The sequence below is a fragment of the Cynocephalus volans genome, chromosome 3, assembly GCF_027409185.1.
Source record: "Cynocephalus volans isolate mCynVol1 chromosome 3, mCynVol1.pri, whole genome shotgun sequence".
Taxonomy (NCBI): Eukaryota; Metazoa; Chordata; class Mammalia; order Dermoptera; family Cynocephalidae; genus Cynocephalus; species Cynocephalus volans.
In genome coordinates this window covers 62,573,084-62,599,347 of record NC_084462.1, presented here as the reverse complement: position 1 = coordinate 62,599,347, position 26,264 = coordinate 62,573,084, and the positions used below count along the sequence as shown (strand labels likewise).

At 43.7% G+C, this 26,264-nt stretch overlaps 1 protein-coding gene across 3 annotated transcripts in view; it reads left to right on the top strand.

Annotated features, from left to right (window-relative positions):
• TBC1D2B (TBC1 domain family member 2B) overlaps positions 1 to 26,264 on the top strand; it is a 72,022-nt gene that overhangs the window by 1,999 nt on the left and 43,759 nt on the right. For all 3 annotated transcript variants that reach the window (XM_063091260.1, XM_063091259.1, XM_063091261.1), the window contains exon 2: positions 19,765 to 19,918. In XM_063091260.1, the coding sequence (XP_062947330.1) occupies positions 19,765 to 19,918 (154 nt within the window). The remainder of the gene's footprint in view (positions 1 to 19,764; positions 19,919 to 26,264) is intronic.

The following is a 26,264-nucleotide window of genomic DNA, read 5'->3' as shown; positions in this document are numbered from 1 at the left end:
TATCTTTCTCATAGAATGGCTGTGAGGATTCTGGAAAATGTTGTGGAAAATGGCTGGCACATAGTAGGCACTACATAGCAGCTATATGAAACATCAAGCAATGTCTTTGGCCAAATATGTGGTATATTCATATAATGGAATGTAACACAGTAGTGAACATAAAGTAACTGGAGGTATATGTGTCAATGTGGATGACTCTCAGAAACATAAAATTGAGCAAGAAATACAAAGTTACAGAACGATTACACAGAATAATCCCATTTATGTAAACGTCAAGAATATTATGTGAAACAGTACTGCAGATCATAAGGATATATGCTGTGTAGGGAGAGAGAGAGAGCAGCATGGGCGTGATGAACCCTGGATTCACGGCGGTGTTACCTCTGATGGGAAGTGAGGGGATGTGATTGGGGATGAGTGCCCTGGGCTTCCACTGTTGCTCTGCAGTGTTTTATTTTTGGATGGGTTGGTAGATGCACCAATATTTGTTATATTATTCTGTCTTTTTGTATGTTCAGAATATTTCTTTAAAAAAAATACATTTTCATGTGGTTTACTGACTATGCAGGAATATTTTGACATATGAAATTAAATTAGTCACAGAATAATTCAGAATACTTGAGGCCAAGTTATGGCTTTATAAAAAGGGTGGAAATGGAAACATAGGCAAGGCTTTCCAAAAGAAGGGAGCAGTTGAGATGTAGAGTTTCAGAAGTAGGGGTTTGTTTTAAGAAAGGTGAATTTCAGTGTATATTAATTCCTTTTGAGCTGGAGGAGTAAAAATTTTATGGTGGTAAAAGTGGAAATAGTGACTTATCTTTTTTTCATCTTTCACATCCAAGTACTGGTTCCCATAAGCTTTAATGCTTCACTTTAGGACTGCCTAGCCACAGGGGAGACCCTGATTTCCAAGGAGGATTGTAGGCTAGTGAGGTAGCTCTGCTTAAATTTCAGCTAGTTGTATATAATTTTACAGATACCATTTCTTTTGACAGATGGGTTAAAAAGAAAAGAAAAATCAGTGATTTGCTTATTGTATTATCATATGTTTCTTATTTTAAAGCGTCTTTCGGCTTTCTGTGGAGAAGCTGTGGTTTTGTTGGACTTTTCCAAATGTTTCACTGCCTGAGTCTTAATGAAAGCTGATATTGGAATTTCTTGGTAAACTCTGTTCCTTGACTCAGGGATCTGGTCCAGTGCCTTATTTTGAGGGGTGAGGGAATGGAGGCCAGGAAAGGGGATATGGTTTGCCTGAGATCGTAAAGCTCGGCTAAAACCCTTTTACAAATAGAGACTTCAGGAGCAGTGAGTGTTCAAAATGTGGAGTATCTAATTGTATCATCTGTTCTGATAAGACTACCTTTTTTGACTTTGGATATCAGTTGTTTTAGGTTAGTTAAGATGTAGTGGTTTTTCCTTTGACTGTATTGGACATGTGTCCTTTTCATGCAGTGATTAAGTACCAGGAACATTTTACTGCCTGATTCTTTACCAGGATATGTAGTACCTTTTACTGGACATTTGGAAACTGCTGTAAGGGTCCAGCCAAGACTGATGCTTCCTGTGAGAGGGCGTTTGTGTGTGTGTGTGTGTAGGGGTGCTGGAGGCTTCTCATCAAGCTTTACTGGGATCTGAGGCATTTAGGAGAAGGGGAAAGGATGGGACTGACTGAGGGTAAAACTTGAACAACGCTGCTCTTCTAGATCTTTCTCTCTCTCTCTCTTTTTTTTTTTTTTTTGGTGGCTATCTGGTATGGGGATCTGAACTCTCAACCTGGTGACACTGCACTCTAACTAATTGAGCTAACCAGTTAGCACCTTTTGCAGATCTCTGCAGTCTCTGGAGCAAGGAGCGTCATCAGACTGTCAGCAAATGAATTCTCCTTCCTCTGCTCCCCTTTTTGTAGGCACTCGGTGCTCAAAAGGACATGTGTGTTGGTTTCTGAGTCACACATAACTGAACAGCTATGCTTTCCTATTCTTAACCCACTTTTGTGGGAAAGATGCACATACTCTAGTGTTGACACTGCTCTCAGCTTAATGATAAATATTAGCTTGGGTAATGTAGTCATAGTGTGTTCAGTACAAAATAGATGTGGTGAACCAGGCTTTCTTGCTATATGGTTCTGCTGATCCGTTATGCCCTGGTGTATCTGCTCAGGGATCTTGAAGCATTATTTAAATCTTTTCTGTATGGGCACTAACTTTTCACGGATTTTTCATGGCTTTCCAATTAGTAAGTGCCTTAAAGGCAGATAAAGTATCATTCTCGTGATATCACAGTGGCTTTTCATCTCCTACTGCCTCTTACACAGACCTCGTTATATGGGAGTTTCCACCCTCTTTCCTGTCCACCAGAGGGTAAACTCCCTGAGGAGTGCTGTTTGTACCCTTAGCTCCCAGAATAGTGCCTGGCACAAAGTAGGTGTGCTACGGACTGAATGTTTGTGTCCCTCCAAAATCTGTATGTTGAAGCCCTAACTTCCAATGTGATATTATTTGGATGTGGGGCCTTTGGGAGGTAATTAGGTCATGAGGGTAGAGCCTTCATGAATGGAGTTAGTGCCCTTCTAAAAGAGACCACAGAGAAATGATCTTTCTCTCCACCTGTGAGGATACAGCAAAAGGGCATCCCTCTGCAAACCAGCAAGAAGGCTCTCACCAGGCACCAAATCAGCCATCCCCTTGATTTTGGATGTCCTGGCCTTCAGAACTGTAAGGAACAAATTTCTGTTAAGCCACTCAGTCTATGGTATTTACGTTATAGCAGCCTGAACTAAGACAGGCACCCATGTAGACATTTGAATGAATAGAAGGTAGTCAGTCACCCAGTAAACATTGGTTTTGGCGTGAGCTCTGACCTTTTAGAAGTGATCAGTCAGAACTCCCAAATGTGTGGATGTATTAAATGACATTCATGCCTCATGTCATGGATCTGGCTGCAGTTCAGTGAATGTCCACTGAATATAACAGGCATCAGGAATCCAAAAGAGGGTTACGATTCACCCATCCCCAGAAGAGAGAGTTATAGTCAGTTCTGTATTTTCAGGTCTCCTGTGTTTTATGCCCACAGTCTGGGCCGCTGGGGACACTTATGGCAGGGGCAAACTTTTTATGTAAAGGACCATGCAGTAAATATTTTAGGGTTTGCAGGCAATGCCATCTCTGTCACTAGTTTGCTGTTGTAGTACAGAAACAACCATAGAATTAGTGTAGCTGTGTTCCAGTTTTTATTTTGGACTCTGAAATTTGAATTTCATGTAATTTTCACATGCCACAAAGTATTATTATTTCAAAAATTTTTTCAACCATTTAAAAATGTTAAAAACTGTTTTGGCTTGTAGTCAAAAAATGTTAAATTCATTCTTTACTGGTACAAAAATAGGCAGTGGACTGAATGGGACCCTCAGGCTGTAGTTCTCTGACTCTGTGTTTTTGGAATGCCTCAGGAACTTCTCATTCATTAATTCATTCATTCACTCACTGTGTGTGCTTAGGCACTGGGGATATAGACTAAACAAGAAATAGTTCCTGTCATTGTGGAGCTTTCAGTATAGTGGAGATACAGGCATAAGTAAAAATATAACAAACATCAGCCAGTTCTAGGAAGTTTGAAAGGAAAGAGATGTAATGCATGTGTAATAGGGGATCTTGATCTAATTTGGGAGTAGGGGGAAGGCTTGGATAGACTTCCCTGAGGAAGTGACAGTTGAGCCGGGGGAATGGAGAGGGGGAAATAGACTGTTGTAGGAAGAGGAAATGGCATAGGCAGAGGCCCTTAGGTGGGAGGGCTGGTTGCGTGTACAATTCAGGTAGTGCCAGGTGATAGCTAGGGGTGAAGGGGACATAGCCTTTGAAAGAGGCAGGCCTGGCTTCTCTTTGCAGGCCTTGGGACCAGGGCAGAATTTTGGTCTTTGTCCTAGGAGTTGTAAGAATCAGTGAAGAGTTTTAAGCAAGGGTTGAAAGTTTTTGTTTCTCCCAAATTGATTGGTTTAGTCCATTTGGGCTGCTGTACCAAAATACCATAGACTGGGTAGCTTATAAACAATGGAAATTTATTGCTCACAGTTCTGGAGGCTGAGAAGTCCAAGATCAAGGTGCCAACAGATTTGGTGTCTGGTGAGGACTCACTCTCTGCTTTAGTGTTGGTACCTTCTAGCTGTGTCCTCACATGGCAGAAGATGGCAAACAAGATCCTTCTGGCCTGTTTTCTAAGGGCACCAATGTCATTCCTGAGAACTCCACCCTCATGACTTAATCACCTTCCCCCATGCCCCCTCTTAATACTATCACATGGGAGATTAGGTTTCATCATATGAATTTGGGTGGAGGAACATTCAGACCATAGCACTGATGGTTCAGTCATGCCCAGTATTGTTACTTAACTGTGTTGGAGGATTATCTTGTCTGTGTATTAAGGGTTGAAGTATTTATATGCTACTAACTGGCAAACAGGTTTAAAAGTAGATAAGTGCAAAGTTGAAGATATCTTGAACAATTGCTTCTTAAGCACCATTGTTGCTGATTGGGGGCGGTGCCGTTGTCTGTGAAGCTGGCTTTGGGGGGCTTGTGTGGCTGAAGTCTGCCCTACCCTGCTGAACTTCTTTCCTGATGCATTCCTTATGGCCACCTGCATTGACTTCTTTCATGTTCCACTTGCTTTGCTCATGTGCACGTTGCCAGTTTCCTTCCCCTTTGACAATAACCATTTCTTGAGAGATGGAGGGAGGGGTCAAATGCATTCGGGTAGAGGTGTGCCAGCTCCCACCTCCCTGAGGCTTTTGAGGAGGGTGGATAGTCTCTTTGGTCAGACACCTTTTCCCATCAACCAGTGGGGTGCAGCCTTCCATCCGCAGTCAGAACAAAACACAGTAACCTCCCCCCCAACCTCCCACCCCAAAAGAAAAGAACCCTGCTGTTGTAGAAATGATTCTCAGATTGGGGGATGGAAAGGAGTTTTGATTAGGAATTTTTGGTTTTGACAGAAAGAGATTTATGTAGTAGAGTCTTAATGACATTTGAGTGGGTGTTTACCTAAATCCTGTCAGGCCAGTCCTCAGCTGGGTTTTGTTTGCTTTCATAGAGTGAGTGCATATGGAAATGGTGAATTGGGGAGTGGTGATGCTTCTGACTAGTGTTCTGTTAAATACTGTACCTGGAGTACTCAGTTCAGTAACCTGGGCACCGTGTGTGTGAGGCCTTCTGAGGAGCAAGACGCTGAGAGGGTTGCTGAGGAGACTGCAGTTTCCAATAAGCTGTAGCTCACCAGGCAGCCCAGGAACCCTGAACTGACTAGAGATTCAGGATGGTTTTGCACCCTGATATGGGTTTAGGCCTGTTCTAGTCTTTGAGCATTTGATCTTGTGTCCTGTTGGAGGATAAGCTCTGTAAGAGCGGAGATTTTGTCTGTGTAGTTCACCATTTTACCTTTAGTTCTTAGAAGAATGCCAGGCACCTGTTAGATGCTCAGTATATGCTTAGTGGCTAAATGGATGCTGCAAGACCTTATGTCCTCTTCGAGAGAGAGGGGGAGAGAGAGAGAGAGAGAGTGTGTTTGTGTGTGTGTGTGGTGTGCTCTCATTTCGTGTCAAAGGGAGGTTTGCAGTGTCCATTTAATTTGCAAATACTTACATTTCTTCCTGCAGATACAGCAGCAACAATTTTCTATTGATTTCAGAAACTATAGTGTTAAGATTAAAAGTAGCTTAGTACCTGCTGTAATCAAAGAATTGCAAGGGATTTGAAAAAAAAAAAAACTTTGGGGAGAGACCATATTTGTAATCAGCATTGGGAGATAAATATTAAATGTCTGCAATTTTGTTTTGTATTGTGAGAGATGGCTAGCATCTTTCTGTAGTTAATAGAGGGGAGGGAGTTTTCTGCATGTAAAATACTAATTTGGATCTGGCCCAGGGCCAGAAATCTGTGGTTTGTCTTGAGCACTGCAGAATTGGAGAGATCTGTATGACTGATTATCAAGAAAATCTCCCTGGAAAAAATGGGGCAGAGGAGTTGGTAGGTTTTCATATGATTGTGTAGCTGCTCGAAGGCTTAGTTATTCTTGGGTCAGTAAGATGGAAATCAGCATCTTTTTATGAGTTTGCAAGCTTGGCCATTTGCCTAACTTTTTGCAGAGATTGATTGTGTGGGAGAACTGGAATCCACTGGAGGAAGGGGGGATTTGGGAGCTGAAATCCTTTAGGCTTCTCCCCTTCTGCTTCTTCTCTGGGTCAGTCCAACTGGAAAGAGCAAACTTTCCTTGAACAGACTGCCCCCCAAGTGAGAACTTGTCCATCTGAGTGTTGGATGTCAGTCCTGGCAGTAGACTGGAGGTGGGCTGGCCAGTGTTATCAGAGCTGTTGATCTTGGAATATAGGAATTATTTCTAGGCAGCAAGCCCAGTTTTTATTTCCCTTTCCAGCTCTCTGATGTGCAGGAGAAGCTGTGCTTGCAGAGAAGGTGTCCTGACTTTCTGAATGTGCTGCAGCCAGCCAGCAATTCACCTAACAGACTTTGCTGAGCAAGTCCCTGATGGGCATCTGGCAGGAGCCAAGCTTTGCCTCTGGCCTGGGGGAGCTTGTCCTGTGCCTATTCTGGGGTGTGTTTAGGGCATTGTCATTAAGAGGCTCTGTGAGCTGGGGGAAGTCATTACGTATTTTTGCTTTGAGGGTCATTATCCCAAACCAGAACTGGAGAGGCCTTCAGAGATCAGCCTGCCCTGCCCCTGCATGGTATACTGAGGAAACCAAGTCCCATAGCACTGGCATTAAAACCTCTTTCAGACACACAAGTGATTTTAAGTCCAGCAGTTTGATGATACTTGCTTCATATATCCATCTTAATCCATTAGTAGGAAATTAGGCTTATTCTTTTTTAGTGGTTGTACATAGACACTCAAATTGTACATCAGCTGTTTTGTGTTAGAGCGTAGTTTTAAGAAGTTTGGTCACATGAAGGCTGGAAATTAACAGTATAGGTGATAAACTTCCAGCAGGGGTTGACCTGCTAGGGACCAGTGACGATGCTTCTCTGGCAGAGATGAGGCCTGGCGCATCCCTCTTCAGAAGCCCTCTCTTTGGAGGTGGAAGTGTTCATCAGAGGAAAATCGGACCTTGGCAGTTGGCTGTATTTTCTCTTTCTGCTCTGTGAGCCATCACTTCTAGCCTCAGAACTGAACCCGTTTTTTAAGCTTTACCGTTTACACAGCTCTTGCACATGTACTACTCCAGAGGTAACGTGCTGACAAGACTTTTTCCATTTCTGTTCTTTAAAGGAAAGCATCTCCCTCAGAACTGTGATTCCCAAATTTAGTGTGGGGAAGAAGCCTCCTGGATCTTGTTAAAATGCAGCTTGTGGGGTTCTTCCCCTAGAGATTCCAGTTTAGTTGGTAGGCTGAGGTAGGCCTCAAGAATCTGCATTTTTACCCAACATCCCGGCCCTTCTGCTGCAGATCCCTGTGGCCTGTCTTTGAGAAACACTGCTCTCCTTCGGATCATGAATGACTTCTCTTTTGCTATGAAGAAAAGACTGGCTCTGTTTGTTGGTGGCTTTCTCAGTGGACTAGAAATAACTAAACTGCGTGGGTGGAGACCAATGAAGCGTGAGCCCTTTATCCTTACATTGACACTCTGTGGTTTGTAGCTACTTATCTTCTTTGCATTCTGGGTTTCTATGCTCCAGAGCGATGATTTTGGCCCAATTTTCCATCACTCTGAAGGTTCTGTCTCCCATGGCTTTGCTAGCGGCTGGTAGAGTACCACATGCTAGGATTCCTCCATGGGCATTCAGAGGGAAGCTTCTGGAGGGCGATACTGTTCGCTTGGCGTCTTTGGGTGAGTTTAATGATTACCACCACCACATAGCTGGTAAGTACTTTCAGAGCCCCTAGCTTTTCACCTATAGAAAGGGATAGGTAGCAGAATGATGTAGGAAAACCGTCCGACACTCTCCTGAGACCCCAGCTCTACCTTAAAAGATTGTTAGAAATCAGCATGGTTCCCAAACACTCCTGTCAATTTGCTGAAGTGTTAGGCAGGTTCCTGGTACCAGGCTTCCCCGTCCCCAAAATCTCTGATGGGTGGAGCCTGAGAATCTGCCCATCCCAGCCCCCAAACTTCATATTAAGTTAGTCACTCCTGTGTCCTAGTTTTAAGTTAAAAACATCAAACCAGAATAATGCAGTGTTGCATGGCGTGTGGAAGCCATTGCAGGCAGAGGTGGGGCAGGGCTGTGCAATAGGCCACTGGCTGTGCCCACAGGAATTTTTATTTATCTTGAGCTCGTAAGACTCTGGCTCTCCCATATTGTGCAGTGGCAGAGCTGATAGGAAGCTATCAGGATGTAGCCCCATGGTAACTTGGAGGCCACATGCTCCCTTTCACTCTGAAACAGAAAGCATTTTGACAGGCTTCCACATTCCCTGTAGGGAAGAACAGGCTCGGAGAGTGGCCTTGCCCTTGGCCTTGTCTTGATGAGATGCCGTCCAGCCCAGGGGGGGCGGCCTGGTCCCTCACAAGCCGTGTTGTCTTTGTTGTCCCCTTTCACATAACCTCTCATTTGCTGTTCTTTGTTCTGTTTGTAGGCTCTCTTCTCCTGGCCCATTACCCTTAGTTGCTAATCTCCATTATATGGGTAACAGCTAAAATGGTATTAGCTAAATGTGGGTTTAAGAAATGGCTTTTCTCTCAAGGGTTTGCTTTTCAAAAGTGTATGCTTGAGTATTAGAGATGATAAAACTCCTCAGACTACCACCTCAACTCAGACTGTTCAGGGAAATTGATTGTTTTGAAAAGGAGTTTGATGAGAAGTCAGGTGATTATTTTAATAATATATATGAAAATGCTAATTTTAAGATAGCAATCTTGATACAAAATGAGAATTTATTGTGTTCACTAGAGGAATGGAGGTTTGTGAAATTGCATTCCATTTTCCAAAGATCCAGGAGATCCAGAATTATTGCCTTCCCAGTTTCTGTTTCTGGGCTGAAACAGAAGATTTCAAAACCTTCCCAGAGAGAGAATACAATTTATTTTCCATTGGTACTGGGCCAGATCCTTGATATTATTTGCAGGCTCATGATTTTGAAACATTCAGAAGGAAGTTTGGAACCTCAAGTTACTTATCAGATTTGGGATCATAGTCTGTTTTCCATATGAATTTTGTTTTCTATTATCAGGCTTACAATATTCTTGTGCTTTTTATTGCTTATGGAAGAATTACCTTAGATGTTTCTTGGAAATCCGGGTATCCTTCTTTAAGTTTAGGAAACAAAAATTTCTTCATTACGGTCAGCCATTGTATGGGTGAGTAAACTATCATGCAGTTTAAATTGCTCTCTGTGAGGTGTGCAAACTTAACCCATCTGTATATGTATTTCTGTGGCTCTTTCATGACCATTGGTAATGCTGTTCTTCTGGCTTATACACGTGGTAGGACCTGACCCTTTGGGGAGGAACCCAGAGTTCACACCCCTAAGTGGGTGACAGAAGTGGTATGCCATCATATACAGCATGTTGGAGGAATGAGTAATTGGTTTTGTAAGGGACATCGGATGGGATGTTTAGACTGGGTTTTGAGGAGCAAGTAGGAGTTTGTTGGGTAGGTGCGGTGGGAGCAGGGACTGTAAAAGCAGAACTGGCTTTTGTGCACCTGTTGTGTGAGAGAAAGGTTATAGTCCTTTGGAGTGTGGGGTAGTGTGGGCCAGATTATCATGCCAGATTGCTTAGCACTTGGAAGCCAACAGAGAGTTTTCCGTGTGGCATACATATAACTCCACTGGCTGGGTGTCAGAAGAGGATTTGGAGAGAGGACATTGAGGACAGCAAGTCAAAAAGCCCAGGGGTAGATGAATCAGGAGAATGTCAGGGAGCATGCATCTGAGAGACTGATAAAGGACTTCTTAGGAACAGGAGACCTGGTGAGTCTGTTATGCTACAGAACTGTTCCTTTCCTCTTTGTATTTATTTATATATGCTCTGGTTATTGCCCATTGCAGTCTATTTTTAATGAATGTCCTTAGAGCAGAATGTGGCTAATATCATCCAGTGGAAGCACTTTATAGGCAGATGGTCATGCTGTCCCAGACCTAGTGATACTTTGCTTACCCCTCTAGATTTGGCGTCCAGAGGACCTTCCACCCTGATGGGAGTTGTCTTTGCTCCTGAAGCCAACATACTTACAGGGATTTAAATTGAACTTTGCTGTTGATTGAGATCATCAGCATTTCAGTATCTGAGAAAAACCATAGAGGAACTTCTGATTCCTGTGGAAATGCTGAGGGCATGGATTTTGTCTTGGACATGGACTGTTCTCATTCCATTCCCCTTGATACCAAGTAGCACAGACCCAGGTTTGGATTTTTTTTTTTTGTCTTTTTGTGACCGGTAAGGGGATCGCAACCCTTGGCTTGGTGTCGCCCAAACTGCACTCAGCCAGTGAGCGCACCGGCCATTCCTATATAGGATCTGAACCCACTGCGGGAGCGCTGCTGCGCTCCCAAGTGCTGCACTCTCCCGAATGCGCCACAGGGCCGGCCCCCAGGTTTGGATTTTGACTGGGCCAACTAGCTGTGAGATCTTGGGTTTTCATGGTAATATAGGTAGTTGATACCTAATGAATACTTACTAGCACTCTGCTGAGTTCAACACATATTAACTCATTTAATCCTCATTAACAACACTATGAAGTAGGTTCCTATTATTATTTTTGTTTTACCAGTGAGGAATCTGAGGCCTGGACAAGTTAAGTAACTTGCTTGACACAGCTAGCAAGTGGCAGAGCTGGGATCTGAACCTAGGCAGTTAGGCTCCAGGGTTCATGGGCAAGTAAATGATACTGTTTTGGGAGATTGTTATGAGGGTTAAATGACAATGTGTGTAAAGTGAAAGAAAGCACAACATCTGGCATAGTAATAGTTTAATTGATGGTGTCCGTATTAGTCCATTTCTCTTGCTTATAACAAAATACCTGGAAGTGGGTGATTTCTAAGAAAAACTACATTTATCGTTTATGGTTTTGGAGGCTCAGAAGCCCAAAGTCCAAGGAACACATCTGGTGGTGGCGACAGTGACCCAGGGGTCTCACATCGCAAGATGATAGAAGCAGAGAGAGTAGAGAGAGACTAACCTCTCATGTGCTCTACTTTTAAAGTCCTCAGAACCACACCCCTGGCCACCATTTTTATTCTATTCACTATGGCATGGTCCTACAATCTAATCATCTCTTCAAGGCTCCACCTTTCAATTACCATAATAGGATTTCTCAACAGTTACATTAGGGATTAAGCTTCAGTGACGTTGGAAGGCATCCAGTCTACAACAGTGTCTAATATTATTAATAATAAGCAAATATAGATCCTGGAAGAGTCTGTAATTTCAGTTTTAGAAAGAAAACTGGCATGTATACTTATGGGTGTAAAAACGCTCGGAAGTACACCAGAGCGTTGATACAGGTTATTTCTGGTGATATGGTTATGTTCACTTTATTTTCTTCTTTGTTTTTCTGTGTTTTCTAAATTCTCCATGGCAAATGTGGGTTGTTATTATTTGAAATAATAGTCTAAAATGTTTTTTTAAAGAAATAAAGATGAGTAGGAGCTCACCAGGCAAACAGGACTCTCCCAGTCCAGGCAGAGTGAAGAGCCCCCACCAAGCTGTGGTGGCGTGGAACTCCTCTCCATGCTCAGTGACTCGGAAGCTGTTTAGTCTTTTTCACAGTTTGTTGTTGTCTTTCAATTTTATTTATGATGTTTTTAGACACATGCTTCCCCCACCCCCCACCCCTTACTTTCTTTGTGGGTTTGGTAAGGCCTTTACATTCCAAGAAAATAGAAATGTCGGGACAGCAATTTCTTCTTTGTTGCTGGGGAGAATAATCACCGTTTTAAAATCCACGACTCTCTACTGCTACTCAGCCTGGAGCCAGCTCCCCAGAATGCCCATGGGAGGAGCTCCGTGGCATACAGTTTGAAGTATCTGTCCTTCTGATGCCAGACAAGAAGGTCTAGGGAGGCCCAGTAGTCAGCCTCAACACATGCCATCCTCTACCAGGTTCTTGACTCCACCACAGGAAAGAATTCAAGGGAAGAGTCACAGTAGAAAGTGAGAACAGGTTTGATACAGACTTCACGGGGAAAGTGAGGCCTACCTCCAGAGACTGAGTGTTGGCTGCACCAAGTTTTATACAAAAGTAAGAAATACACACTTAAAGTTTAGTACAAAGTGCAGGCTGGCCCCAAAGAGAGTGAGCAGCAACTCCGCCTTCTCCCTGGATTTGACTTTTATAGTTTGGCTGTCTATACATATTCATGCTATCTAATGGATATTCGGCTAAGGAGATGGTTCCCAGTTATGTAACCAAGTTTTGCACATGCCCAGTTGGTCTCTTTTAGAGCATGCTCATTGGTCAAATTTCACCACATGTACCAAATATACTTAGAGTATTCTGGGTGCTCTCTAGCTCCTCCAGTGGGAGGTTGTATTAGCCTGTTTCTGTTACTTACAACAAAATACCTGGAACTGGGTGATTTATAAGAAAACAACATTTATTGCTTACAGTTTCGGAGGCTGGGAAGTCCAAACTCCAGGGAACAGATCTGGTGAGGGTCTTGGTGGTGGTGACAGTGACCCAGGGGTCTCACATGGTAGAAATGGTAGAGCAGAGAGAGAGATAGTTCCTCGTGCACTCTCCTTTTAAAGCCCTTAGAACCATGCTCATGATCACCATTATTAATCCTCTCACTATGGCATGGTCCTACAATCTAATCACCTCTTCAAGGCCCCATGTTTCACTTGCCATAATAGGATTTCCCACCCTCAACAGTTACAGTGAGAATTAAGCTTCTAATATATGAACTTTGGGAAGACAATTCAATCAATCCATGTCAGAGGTCATTCAAGGGGTAAACTCCTTTTTACTGAGCATGCTTGGCCATTCAGGTCTCATTGAGGTCTCACTTAATATAGGTGCTACAGGCCCCCCATAGATTAAGACTTGGAGGCGGGGCTTTAGTCTTAAGGGAGTGGTTTGAGACTCAGGGCAGTGGCCTGAAACCTGATCCCAGGGGGACTGAGCACCTCCTGTCTCACTTCTAGCTTTCAATTTTGGGCTCAGTCTTGAAAAAGTGTTTTTTTCTTATCCACAAAGTCATGGTGCACATGGCATTCATCTTCTGAGTGGGAGTCTCGTGGCCACTGATGGTACTTCAGTTTTAGCTGTTCTGGAGATCCCTGCTAAAATCTTCCCATGTGAATGTCTGCTATGCCAAATGGCTTAATTTTTAGTATCATCCCTTCCATATCTTTAAAATTTGGTGGAAATCTAGCAACTATTATTACAAGAGTCAGAAAGAGACAGAAACTTAATTTTAATTATATAGGCATTTTCTTGTAGTAATTTAATAGTTTTTATTAAATTTATTAATTTATTAAGTTCATTAAGTCCATTCACTTAATGGTTTTTATTAAATTTGTTTATTAAATCATGAATCAAATTTGAATTCATTTTCTGTATGACAGGTTTCTCATCTAGGTCATAATTCATGATAATTTTCTTTTCTTTTTTTTTTTTAAAGGATGACCGGTAAGGGAATCTTAACACTTGACTTGGTGTTGTTAGCACCATGCTCTCCCAAGTGAGCCACGGGCCAGCCCCTTCATAATAATTTTATTCCCATATATTTTATCAGTTGTTCTAATACCGTTACTTAATAATTGATATCTTTCCCACTAGTTTGATAAGCAATGCTACATAACATTTTTTTATATACTTAGCCCTATATTTTGATTTTTTTGGCAATACAGTGCTTATTTAATTAATGTGGCTTTATAATATGCTTAATGATTTGGTAGGGCAAAGCCCCTACACTTACTTATTTTTTCAGAATTCTCAAAGATAAAACTTCAGATTAATTTTATACTCTCTTTGTTATGCTTTGAAGAACTCTTTTTGAAATTTTGACTAGATTTTTTAAAAGTTTATATAATGCGTAAGTATTTCTTGATTGTAATTGTGAATGTGTTTTTCACTGTTTATTGCTGCTGTAAAGGAAGATATTTGCTCACTGGGAGTGTCTCAGAGGCAGGAATTGACCGGGTCTTGTCCTGTTCCATTTGCCTAGTGCTAACTGCTGGACTTGGCCTAAGTTAGGCTCTTTATAAACATTTGTCAAGTGAATGAACAAATATTGTGTACATGGTATTTTCTCTTTCTCTTCTTTTTGATTAATTTAGATAGATTCCCAGGAATGGGATTGTGAGTCAAAGGAGATGAGCATTATTATAGCTTCTAAAATGTACTGAGTTTTGATAGGTGAAGATTCTTTACCAAAGGGTAGAGACCTGGGGAATAAAAACACTTAGATAAATTGGTTGTTTAGTGGAGAATATAGTTAGATAATGAAGCCTGATTCCCTATATGTGCTACTGGATTGCTGCTCCAGCCCCTCTCCCTCCAATAATGTACTTCACACTGAGAGTGGGCCCTTAATAAATGTGTGTCAAAATCAGTTAACTTGTGATCAAATGACTTTATTGTGGGACTTTTCTGAGCACTAAGTTGAGAGCTATTGGGGGGAATGTCCCTGGGGTCTCAGAAAAGGGATGAGTGGGCAGGGCCTGTCTCACCCAAGAGTGGGTGTCTCGGTTTGGGCTACTGGAGGCCTGGGGACAAAGGCTTATGGGAGTAGCTGGGGTGTCACATGGTACTTCTCACCCAAATGTTAAGAACTGCATTCCCTCCTCAAGCACAATGAGAGATGGCCTGGTTTTTATTCTCTGAACTGGCACCTCGTGGCATTGCACCCAAAGACAGCAGATGGTTGCCATATCAGGATCGTGCCCACCCAGTCCTTGTCTGCCCCGCCTCCCCCAGACATTCATGTAGCTGTGAAGGAGAAAACCAAAATGGCTTTCTGAGATGTGTGGCTTGTCTTATTTGGGATTAGTGCCATATCTGAACTGGGATTTTACTAGCCTTGAGGCAGTAGAAACAACTGAACATAAGGAGAGAATGAATCAGATATTCGAGTGCTTAACTATGTTCAAGGCACTGTGCTAGGCATCTTGGATCATATGGAGACCAGCAGGTCTGGCCTCGGCATTCAAGGAACTCAGATTAGTGAGGAACCCACAGGGAATGCCTCCATCCCCATGGGAAGATTACTTGGGCAACATGGTGCTACCATGAGCTCCCTATTCAGAGGATGGAGAGAAGATGCACACTCAGGTCAGGAAATCTTCTCTGAAGTAGTGGCATTTGCATTGGTCCTTGAAGGATGAGTAGGAATTGGAGAGACTGGTGTTATGGGAGACTTAGGATATGGCATGGTGAGCCATCAGACAACAGACTCTGCCACCTGGCCTCCTGCTGGATGCTTGCCTGGCTTCAGCTCCCAATTCTCTACTGATCTGTGAAGATTTCCCTTGTCTCTGTTCCTTCTAGCACGGTTGGAATGTCTCTCCAGAACTCAAGACTAGAGCATTTCAAATGGTCAGTCTGAGGGGTGGGGAGCAGATACTGATCCTTTCTGAGTCATGCTCTTCACCTCTCTGGCTGGTGGGCACTTGGTGAGTGCTGTGTGGTGGTGGTGGTAAGCTTCAGTGCCGACTGGCCCTTGTTACCCACTGAGCTAAGGCTCAGTGGAGGGAACTCCTGGTGAGGGACTGTGTGTGAAGCCAGAGCATTCGGGGGTCCTACTCTTCCCACTTTGGGAGGGGGCAGTAAAGGCACTGAAACTGTGAGTGATCATCCAGACCAGCAGATGTCAGATTATCCTCGGACATGGTGGGAGCATGGGGTGGTTAGAGATACGTAGACACCTGTTTAAAGAAGAGAGAAGTTATCTTGAGGCATAAAGTGCTGTGGAAGGGGAGTGGTATTGGCTGCCCTATACCTCTGTGAGCTCCATGCCCTTGGCCTACGTTATAATCCCTGAGGCTCAGTTTCCCACCAAGCTGGATTGCCCACCAACTTGGCTCTCAAAGTGGAACTTATTTGCCATCATGATGTAGACCAACACTGTTCAATACAAATACAGTGTGAGCCACATATATACTTTTACATTTTCAAATAGCCACATTAAATAGGTAAAATTCATTTTAATGTATTTTATTTAATCCACTGTATCCAGAAGATTTTATCATATGGCACTGGCCACATTTGATGTGCTCAATAGCCACGTGTGGCTACTGGCTACAGTGTTGGACATGGCAGATCTAAACTAATTTTACTAGGACTGGGGCGGACTCTAGTTTGTGATTACACATCTGATTAGGACTGAGTACGGCTGAATCGCAATTCTCTGTTAAAAAGACACCAAATGGAAAAGGCAGAGGCTTTCTGGCTTTCTGCTGTTTTTGCTGTATTTTACTTTTACTTATGCCCTGTCTTAGAACATGTGTGGTTCTATATTTGGGTTTCAGCTCCTTGAAGGAAGGGCCTTTTGGGGATATTCTACCTCCCAAAGCATATGCCCCAGAGTCATTGTAGACAGCCCCCAGCAGCCTTGCACGAGCTACTTGGGGATTGAAATCAAGACTCTTGTAGTGATTTCTAGGTTTTTTGAGAGACAACCTTTAGTTAATCGGTGTCTTGAGGTAGTTTTGCCTGCCTTGTTGACCAGATTTCTGCAACATGTGAGTATGTCAGGCATTGCAAGCATGTGATTGAAAGGGTTTTTGCCCTAAGAATTTAATGAGAGATGATTAAGTGATTACTAATTTTTCCCCAGTTAGATTTAATATTGGGAGATTTAAAGGGAAAAGGATTTCTTGTGGGAAAAAAAAAGCAGATTTTTCATGGTGCCTGCATTGCAGGAGTTGGCTAGAGAGGTTAATGGTGGATCTAACCTGGGGAGTGTGTGCCAGATTTTCTGAGCAGCCTGTTGCTCCTGAGCACAGATAGAAACACTGCAGCATGTGCAGGCTGGAGAGAGGAAGCAGAGCAGGTGTCTGGGCACTTTCCTGGCTTGAACAAAAGGCTCCAGGGGTGCTCAGCTCACCCCTGTCTGGTCTTCTCCCTGGGACCGAGATAGAGGAACTTGGCAGGCAGGGGAGCTGGTGGGAGGACCAGAACAGGCGCGCACACACACACACGCACGCACACACTCCAACACACACATACTTTCCTTTGAGTTAGGGTTGGCAGACTGGCGTCTCAGTATTGACTGTGTCAATATTGTGACTGTGTCAGTATTGACTCAGTGTTTGACCTGGACAAGTCACTTCTCTTCCTGAGCCCCCGTGTCCCCATCTATTAAAGAAGGAGGAAGACTAGGTGGGCTCTGGGCTCTGATTTTGGCTATGGTTGTGTCTTCCAGTCCCCAGCTTTCCCAGTGGCTCTCTTCTCACCCCCTGTGGGAATGCTTGTGTTCTCTTTGCCCTGTCCCAGGGCCAGGCCGAGCCTCCGCCATCCACCCCGTGACCAGCCTGCCACTCAGACTCCATGCCACAATTCATGGGTCTCTCAAGTAGGCTCATGGCTTCTGGGCCTCAAGTAATCTCCTTCTACCCAAACTGCTACCCTCTCCCCCGACTATATTCAACAGCAGTGACATTGTCTGATCATGTCATTGCCCTGCTAATTGCCTGTTCCATTTCTTTAGGAAGGCACATAAGTCCCTTCGGGGCCTGGTCCCTGCTGCACAGGAGCCTCACCTCCCACTGTCCCCTTCAGCCTCCCTTCACTCATGCTGTCTGGCCCTTGAGCCTTTGCAGACACTACTTCCTCTCCCTGGAACCCCTTCTTTCTCCTTTGTCCTTCTGGCCACCACCTGCTTCCCGTTTAAGACCAAGCTCCCATGTCACCTCCTGATTATTCATTTACGCCTTCACTTATTTATTCAGTAAACACCGATCTACTTTGTGTCCAGCGTTGAGCTAGGTGGGAGAGAAATAGAGACATCTTGGAGTTTATATTTACTGGAGAAGACAGACGTTAAGCTTTTGAACATGTAGGTGGCAAGTGTCCTAAACTTTCTCATTCCACCTCCCTGCTTGGCTAGGTGTCCTTCCTCAGTGCTCTCCAGTCATGCCAGCTCCACCTCACCCACCCTACCCTCTCTCATAGCACTTAACACACTATGGAAACTGCAGGTTTGTTTTTCCTATCTTTCTCACTAGGCCAAGCCCTACTTTCAGGTACCTGATAGGTGCTCAGTAAATGTTGGTTGAATGAACAGATGAAAAATGATGGCTTGGATGATAGTCGGAAAAATTTTTTGTAAAATCCAGAGATCCTATAGTGGATGGTTTTCTTTATCTGGGACCAGGTGTGCAAATGTTACTAAAAAGACCCTAGGTTGTAGTCACAGCACCTGGAAGTTATCCTTTGCCTGTATATAGCAGCAGTTGGTGTCTAGGCTTGTCACTTGCTGTCAGGCCTGTAGAGTGGTTTTCTGCATTTCCTCTAATCTGGGGACCACCATGTCTGATGTCTGCATCACCTCATTGATGCCAGTGTCAATGGCATTCCTGTAATTGTGCCATGGTGTTCTTCCTTCTTTGGACTCCTTTGCAGGGGGCAGCCTGAAGACCTAAGACCCACACCTGCTATCTAGTGTGTTTGTTTACAGCTAGGTTCGGTTTTGGGTTTCCCCTGCATCTTGTTCATTTTTCTTTTTTTTAAATGTGCATATAATGAAATTCAGTTCTGTGGGCTTGGACAAATAAATAGAACCATGAGTCTACCACTACAGTCATGATATAAGCAGTTCCATCCCCCAGAGATTCTCTTGTGCTGCCCTCTGTAGTCAGCTGCTCCCTTCACCCCCAAGCCCTGGCAACCACAGATTTGTTTTCTGTCCTTATAATTTTGCCATTTCAGAATGTTACATACATGGAATCACACAGTATGTAGCCTTTTGGGTCTGGCTTCTTTCACTTAGCAGTATGCATTTAATATCCATCCATGTCATGTGAATCAGTACTTAGTTTGCTCCTTTTTATTGCTGAATAGTATTCCATTGTACAGATGTACCACAGTGTGTTTATCCATTCGCCAGATGAAGTACATTTGGGGTTGTTTTCAGTTTTGGGCAATTATTAATAAAGCCTCTAATGACATTTGCATACAGGCTTTTTTGTGTGAATATATGTTTTTATTCCTTATGGGTGAATACATAGGAGTAGGGTTGCCAGGTCACTTGGTAAGTATATATTTAACTGTATAAGGAACCACCAAACTTTTCTGAGTAGCTGCACCATTTTGTATTCCCACCCACACTTTATGAAAGTTCTAGTTGTTCTGCACTGTCGGCACTTGGTATTGTCAATTTTTAAAAATTTTAGCCATTCTGATAGGTGTGCCATCTAGTTTTTAATCTGCAGTTTTCCTTGTACACTGTCTCAGATGCTGACAGACTTTAAATATCATTATTTGGTATGATTGGGCAAGGATGTCATTTGTTCCTATGTAAGATTTGATTTCTTGAGATGGAATTTATAGGTTCTCAGGGTAAAAGAGCATCAGGATTATCGATCCTTCCTAAACCTTTTTGAGGAAAACCTTATACTGTATCATTCTCTAATTTTAGAATTAAAAAGATTTCTTATTAGTTGGGTTAACTTCTTTGTTAGAATTGCTATTTGCTTGACAAACTCATAGTGAGCAAAAGCTCCTAATCTTGTAACTGAAATTTACCTGGTCTGTTTTTCTTAACTCACCCTTTCATGTGGCAAGATGTACAATCTGTACTCATGAAACATAATTTTTTTAAAGCTCTTCATCTTACTGATGGCCATAATGTGTTTTTTCTCCTCTCTCTTTCCAGGCTCCTAATCGTCAACTCATGACTTACTGGTTACAGGAGCTTCAGCAGAAGAGATGGGAATATTGCAACAGTCTCGACATGGTCAAGCGGGACAGCAGGACCTCCCCCACTCCTGGGGATTTTCCTAAGGGTCTTGTAGCCAGAGATAACACAGGTAAGTCAGAAATTAGGGAACCTGTGTCAGTTTTTTGTATGTAGCCATTTGACACAGCAAGTCAACTTAGCAGTGAATGAAAATGAATTCACAATGAAAATAATAATAATGATCTCTTATGAATGGGCAGTATTTCATAGTTACCAGGTACTTCCATGTACAGAATCATATTCAAGCCTAATGATGACCTTGGAGTCAGGCAAGGCCAGTGCCAAGTACACTGAAGAGATGGTACAACTGAGGTCAACATGTAGCAAGTTGTGGTGTTGTAACTCCAGTTCTGACTCCAGGGCCAGCCTGCTTTCTACATACCTGAAGATGAAGTCCTTACTCCCACATATTCATGTTTGGGCTGAACTGCTAGGCTTTACAGACATTTCTATATGCTGGGAAAGTATTCTTAAAGCGTTCCACTCGTGATTCTCTAGTGTTTCTTAGGAAGACTTTAACACTCAATTGCTGATTTAATTTTATTTTTATTCTGGATTTGTGGCATTTTCATAACTCATGGCAATCCCTGGCCATTTGCAGTGTAGAGATAATGTCGTTTTATATTTGAATATCAAAAATTAAAACCCCATGATCTTCTCATGACTCTTGTTGTACCGAGCCTGTTAGAAAGAACAGGACAACAATTATTTGCTGACCATCTAGCTCCTGTACAAAGACTGTGGGGGTGGGACTGTTTTTATGGCCCCTTTTCTTCAGGCAGGGAGAAGGGCAGTCTCAAAAAAACCAGACTTCTGAACCTTGAAGTTAGGCCTAATAAAAAGGCCAGGCCATTATCCTAGCATTTTTGAAGGAAACAAAGGAGTGCACATTAAAACATAAGTCAGGGCCGAGCCCGTGGCGCACTCGGGAGAGTGCAGCGCTGGGAGCGTGGCGACGCTCCCGCCGCGGGTTTGGATCCTATATAGGAATGTCCGGTGCGCTCACTGGCTGAGTGCCGGTCACGAAAAAGACAAAAAAAAAAAAAAAAACGTAAGTCAATATGGGCTAGTTTGAACACTTCATGAAGAGATGTGGTCTGTACTTCATAAAACCCGTGAGACCCTCTGCTTACAGATCACAGGGCTGCATTCAAGTTCCCTGTCACACTGAGGATGGTGTCAGCCCACGTACAATGGATTTGTTCCAGAAACAAATGCTGCCTTAGACTTTAATTTTTCTTCTCCAAATTTGCCTTGTTTTTACTAGTCACAGTGTTTTTTAGCGGGTTAACCCTCTGTTCAGTGAGAAATTACTGTATATATTTTGCACCTGTTGATGTTTTTCTGTGAGAGAGCTCAAGTCATTTTTTTTTTTTTTTTTTTGGTCTTTTTCGTGACCGGCACTCAGCCAGTGAGTGCACCGGCCATTCCCATTATAGGATCCGAACCCGCGGCGGGAGTGTCGCCGCGCTCCCAGGGCCGAGCTCAAGTCATTTTTATGGATGTCTTAACAGTCTAAGTATACCAAGAGCTGAGGTGTTGCCTTCATTTTCAAGTTTATGCCCCTCTCTGCTTAGTTCAAGTTTCTAGTGACTGTTGACTGAGTTCTTTAAAAAGCCATTGCCATAGCGCTTTTCATCAGAAGAAGCTCTGTAACTCAGTATCTAAGTCATTTGGAACATTTGGAAATCCTGTAGGGAAACCAACAGCATTCATGATGGTGGCTAATGCCTTTTGCATGGAAGATACTTGGTTTGCCTCAGTTCCTTTATTCTGAAGACACAAAGTGCTTCTCTCTAGCAAAGACCCTAGGTGTTAACCTGAAGGGAGGGCAAAGAAGTAGCACCTGGCCCTGTAGTCTCTTTATAACACCTATTCTTCCTTCTTTTAAGCCAATATGCTGTGGCTGGGGAGCCAGAGAAAACATCCAAAGCCCATATTTGGCTCTCTTCCTTTGGTTTTGGGACTTAAGTGTAGGAATTTAGGGCTTGTGCCATCTGACATTTACTCATTCAGTATATGTGCTGCTGAAGCAAGCACTGACGTTTACTCATTCAGCAAAGTAGGCACCCCTCATGGGGTTTCTGATCAAGTGGAGTGTCATGCAAAGACAAGGTGAGGTAAGCATGAGAGGCCCTTGAGCGGGCTGAGCGTAGCTTCCAGGTGGCTGGTGCCTTTTTGAGGAAGTGACATATGAGCTGAGACCTAGAGGGTGACTGGGAGTTAGGTAAAGGGAGGAAGGGAGTCAGGCGAGAGAGCTGGAGCATGGCACCCTTCCGGAGCTGCAGGTCAGCACAGCTGCAGGTGGAAAGCAGCAGTGGCCAGCACCTGGGAGAGCCTTGATGGCTGGCCTTGGGACTGTGGACTTTATCTGAAGAGTGGTGGAGTGACTTTGAAAATTTTATGTGTAGAAATGACTGTAACTTTAGACTTCTATCAATTTTTAGATAGCTTCTAAGAACAAATAATGAAACTTTGGACCACCGGGCAATTTTCAAGACTATAATAATTCAGGAAGTCAGAAAGTCTAAAGCAGGAAGTCAAGAAGAAAAGGCTTTAGCCCCTTTTGTTTCATCATCAGAGGTGAAAACTGGTTGAAAGATCATGGTATGTTATGGGCAGTGCTTTGTAATGCTTCTGGAGCCAAGCTAGCAGTTATCTGCTCAGCTTAGCCTAACCATGCTAACTCTAGCTAGAGTTGAAGACAGATATTTTTATAACTCTGATTTGCATTAAAAAATAAAACTTTTACTACTTTTGTCTCCTTGTCACCCATTTGTAGTCTAACAAAGTCACCCATCAGGACACTCTTGGCGCCTAAAGTCAGTATAGATGGGTATAGGGAATTAACATTTTCCATTGACAGCCAGTTGTACGAGTATATCTTGGAAGGCAGTATATCCATGAATGATCTGTGGAAGAAGCCATGTGGACCTGGCTTTGAGTCTTGGCTCTGATATTTACTAGTTGTTGGACTCTGAGTAAGTCGCTTATCCTCTAATACAGGATTGGCAAACTATGAACCATGGAAATGAAGCTTGTCCATCCTCCTTCTTAGTTCTGTTATAGGATCAAAGGGAAAACTGCATCGTTAGGTGTAAAGATATATATGTGATGATGTCATTTTGAATGGGTTAGGTTATGCTCAGCTGCAATTAGCAGGACACCTGACTAATTGGGATTTCCAAATAGGGACTTATTTGTCTCACATGATAGGTAGTTTATGGCTGGTATAGCTACTCACTAGTGCCATTGAGCAGCCCAGGTTGTTTCTAACTTTCTGTTCTCCATCTTTAGTGTGTATCAGCTTTCCTACTCATGCTAGCTGCCCCTGGGGGTGGCACCTGTGTCAGAAAGGAGAATGCTTTCCTGGAAACCTTTGGCTTATGCATCATTAGCTAGAACTGTGTCACATGGCCATTCCTAGCTGGAAGGGAGTCTGGGGAGCCAAGTCTTTTAAGCCGAGCATATGGCCACCATCAAAACCAAGGTCTGTAAGTAAGGAAAAGCTGGAATGAATATTTAGTAGTTGGCTGGCACTGTTACATAATGGCCTCCATTAATTTTTTGTTTCTAGAATATGTCTTCAGAGTAAGACTATTACCTGTGCAATTGTAATTTGCAGCTTTATATTAATCCATCAAATATTAGAAAGTGGGATGGCTTTATAATCTGTGTATCTGTTCTGTCTGTTTTCAGTTCTGTAGTCTGTCCTCAAATCTGCCATGCCTCAAACACCATTCTGCATGGTCATCTATGTGTGGATAGATAAAGACCTAATTTCAACACAAAGGAATAATTTGCAAAGATAAAGTCAGGGGTCTGCAGGCTCTCATGTCTGTTGAGAATGAGGTGGCTGGAGTAGATGCCTGAAGGCAAAGCTTCATCACAAGATGTATGTCCTGCACATTCTGTTTACTTCATTCCTCACATAAACTCATAGGAAAACAAGCCAGGGCTAATAAGACCCTGTTCTTTTTAAGACTTCTTGAGAGCTCAGGAGTACAAAAGCACTCATTGCACGCTTGGGTGCCTAAGTACCTGTTTGAATGTGGATAGCCTTTCTTGTAGAAACTGTGTTGTGAAGGTGGTTTGAGGGATGACCACACATTTCCTCCTCTGAAGTAGCCACATCGTGTGGTTTAACTGCCACACTTTAGCAGCCTGTGTGGGAGCAGGGGGAGGGGAAGGGGAGTAGCTGCTCCTTTCAGTCCTCAGGCAGCTTGTGCAGGGTCCAGGGCTGTCAGAAGAAAAACCGTAGAGTGGAATGCAGACCCAGCATTGACAGTACCACAGGAATTACATGCACATCATCATTTAATGTCATGATCCCATAAAGTGATCCTGTTGGTAAAATACTACAAAATACCATGCATTGTTTTAAAGTCTAAGTCATGGTAGTTACCGTTGTACCTGAGAGGCAGGATGATTTAGTGGAGAAAGCTTATGGGACCTTGAGCACGTCATGGTTTCCCCATCTGTGAAATAAGATGCTCTCTGAACTAGGTTTCTTCTGGTTTGAAGGTTCTTTGAAAGGGTGTGAGTGTGGGGAGGAAGGACAGGAGGGAGATGCTGAGTGGGGTTAGAGTCCAGCTGTTTCTGGGAAGAGTCTTCTGAAGCCTCCTGGAGAGGGCCTGAAGGGACACTTTGGGTTTGGTGCCAGTGGAGACATCCCGAGCCCAGATCTGGGTGGGAGTCAGTGCAGGTGAATGCAGGATTGATGTGGGTGGGGGTGAGGGTGAGGGGGACTGAGCTGGATTGCAGGAGAGTAGGAAAGAGTGGGAGAAGAAGAGAGGGAAACCACAGAGTTGGGTGTGCATCCCCTTCCCCTAATCCAGGGAGTCTGTCAGAGGCGAGGTGGCAGGAGAGAGGGAAGTCAGGAGGGATGATGAATCTAAACCTATTTGAGAACTGCGAGGGCCTCTGCCGCCTCCTGCCCCATTTCCTCAACCCACAGTTCTTCTATGCTAGGTATTGAGTATGCAGCTGTTAGCAAATCAGCCAGGGGTCCAGTTCTCACAGATTTGTATTTTTGGTGGATGGTGGGGAGGACAGGCAATGGACTAGACACGTGGATTGGCCACCCTCAGGGCTCTCAGACCCGGAGGCTCACTGCCTCTCCTTTTTGGTGCTTAGGTGCACACTTCGTCCTCACTTGGAAGACGTCTCTACTTTTACTGACCACTCCTTCACAATCTGGATTAAAACTCACTTTGATAAAGACAAAAAAAGCCTTTTCAGGTTAACCTTACCTAGTCCTCCCCCACATCCCAGTGGTGACTCACTTGCAGACTCTCTTGTGCAGTGTTCTCTGAAGCAGTGAGGACAGCCCTCTCCCAGTGCTCTTTTCTCCTTTCTTGGATGCTGCTGCAGGCCTGGGTTGGGCTTCATGCGAATTCTCCCATGGGATGCAGTTGTGCTGTCTGGAGAGGTTGCTGGTGGAGCCACCTGGGCCTGACGGAGGAAGCAGGGTAGGAGCAAGAGAGGAGGAAACACTCTCTAAGGCGGTGCAGATGTGAGCAGGAACGTGCCATGCAGAAGGGTCCCAGCAGGAGACTTTGGGCATCATATGTTACAGTATTCCAGTGGGAAGGACTCTTGGAGATCAGGGAAGCTGAGACTGCCATGGGTCCCACTGGAATTAAGAGGCTGCGCTGGAATCAGAACCTGGGAAATGTAAAAACACTGCAGTGGAAAACTCCCTCCGAGTTGTCATTTAGGCATTTGAAAATGTTTAAAAAGAACAGAGAAGTTCCAAACACCTAAAATTTCAAGCACAGACTTTCTCTTCCCACTGAAGCTGCAAGACAAAGAACATGTTCATGAACACCAGTCCATCCTCTTAAGTCTTTTGAGGAAATGTTCCCACGTCCTAGTTTGTGTTTTCCCTCAATGTCCTTCCTGAGGTGGTTCCCTGAATTCTAATGTTAGGACATGTATTGAGGAGAAGCCAGCAGCTCCAATTGTAATTAAGTAAATCTCATGTGGTCTTTTAAAAACCAAAAACCAGGCAAAAATAACAATACCAGCAAAAGTGTATTAAGCTGGGAAATGGCTTCTTTTTCAAGTCAAATACTTTTAGAAATTGTTTCTTCAGCATGTTCTTCCCTGGTCCCCAGTCCCTTTTCTTTGCCCCACCCCAGGGCCTCCGAGTTCCTGAGGAAGCATTTCCACTATGGGCTGAGGTATGCTGCAAGGCGTGGGGTTTTCATGGTAATGGGGACTTTGCCACACAAGAGCGTTTGACAATTCGTACTTGCAAAGAGCCCGATCATCACCTTGCTTACAGCCCACACAGGAAGAGGGGGCTGGACTTGGCTTGCTACAGAAATGAGGACTGTTTGCTGTCTTTATTTCCTGCCTTGGCTTAGAATTGTAATGCTTAGCGTGTGATGGGTCTGTAAAAGACCAGCCTT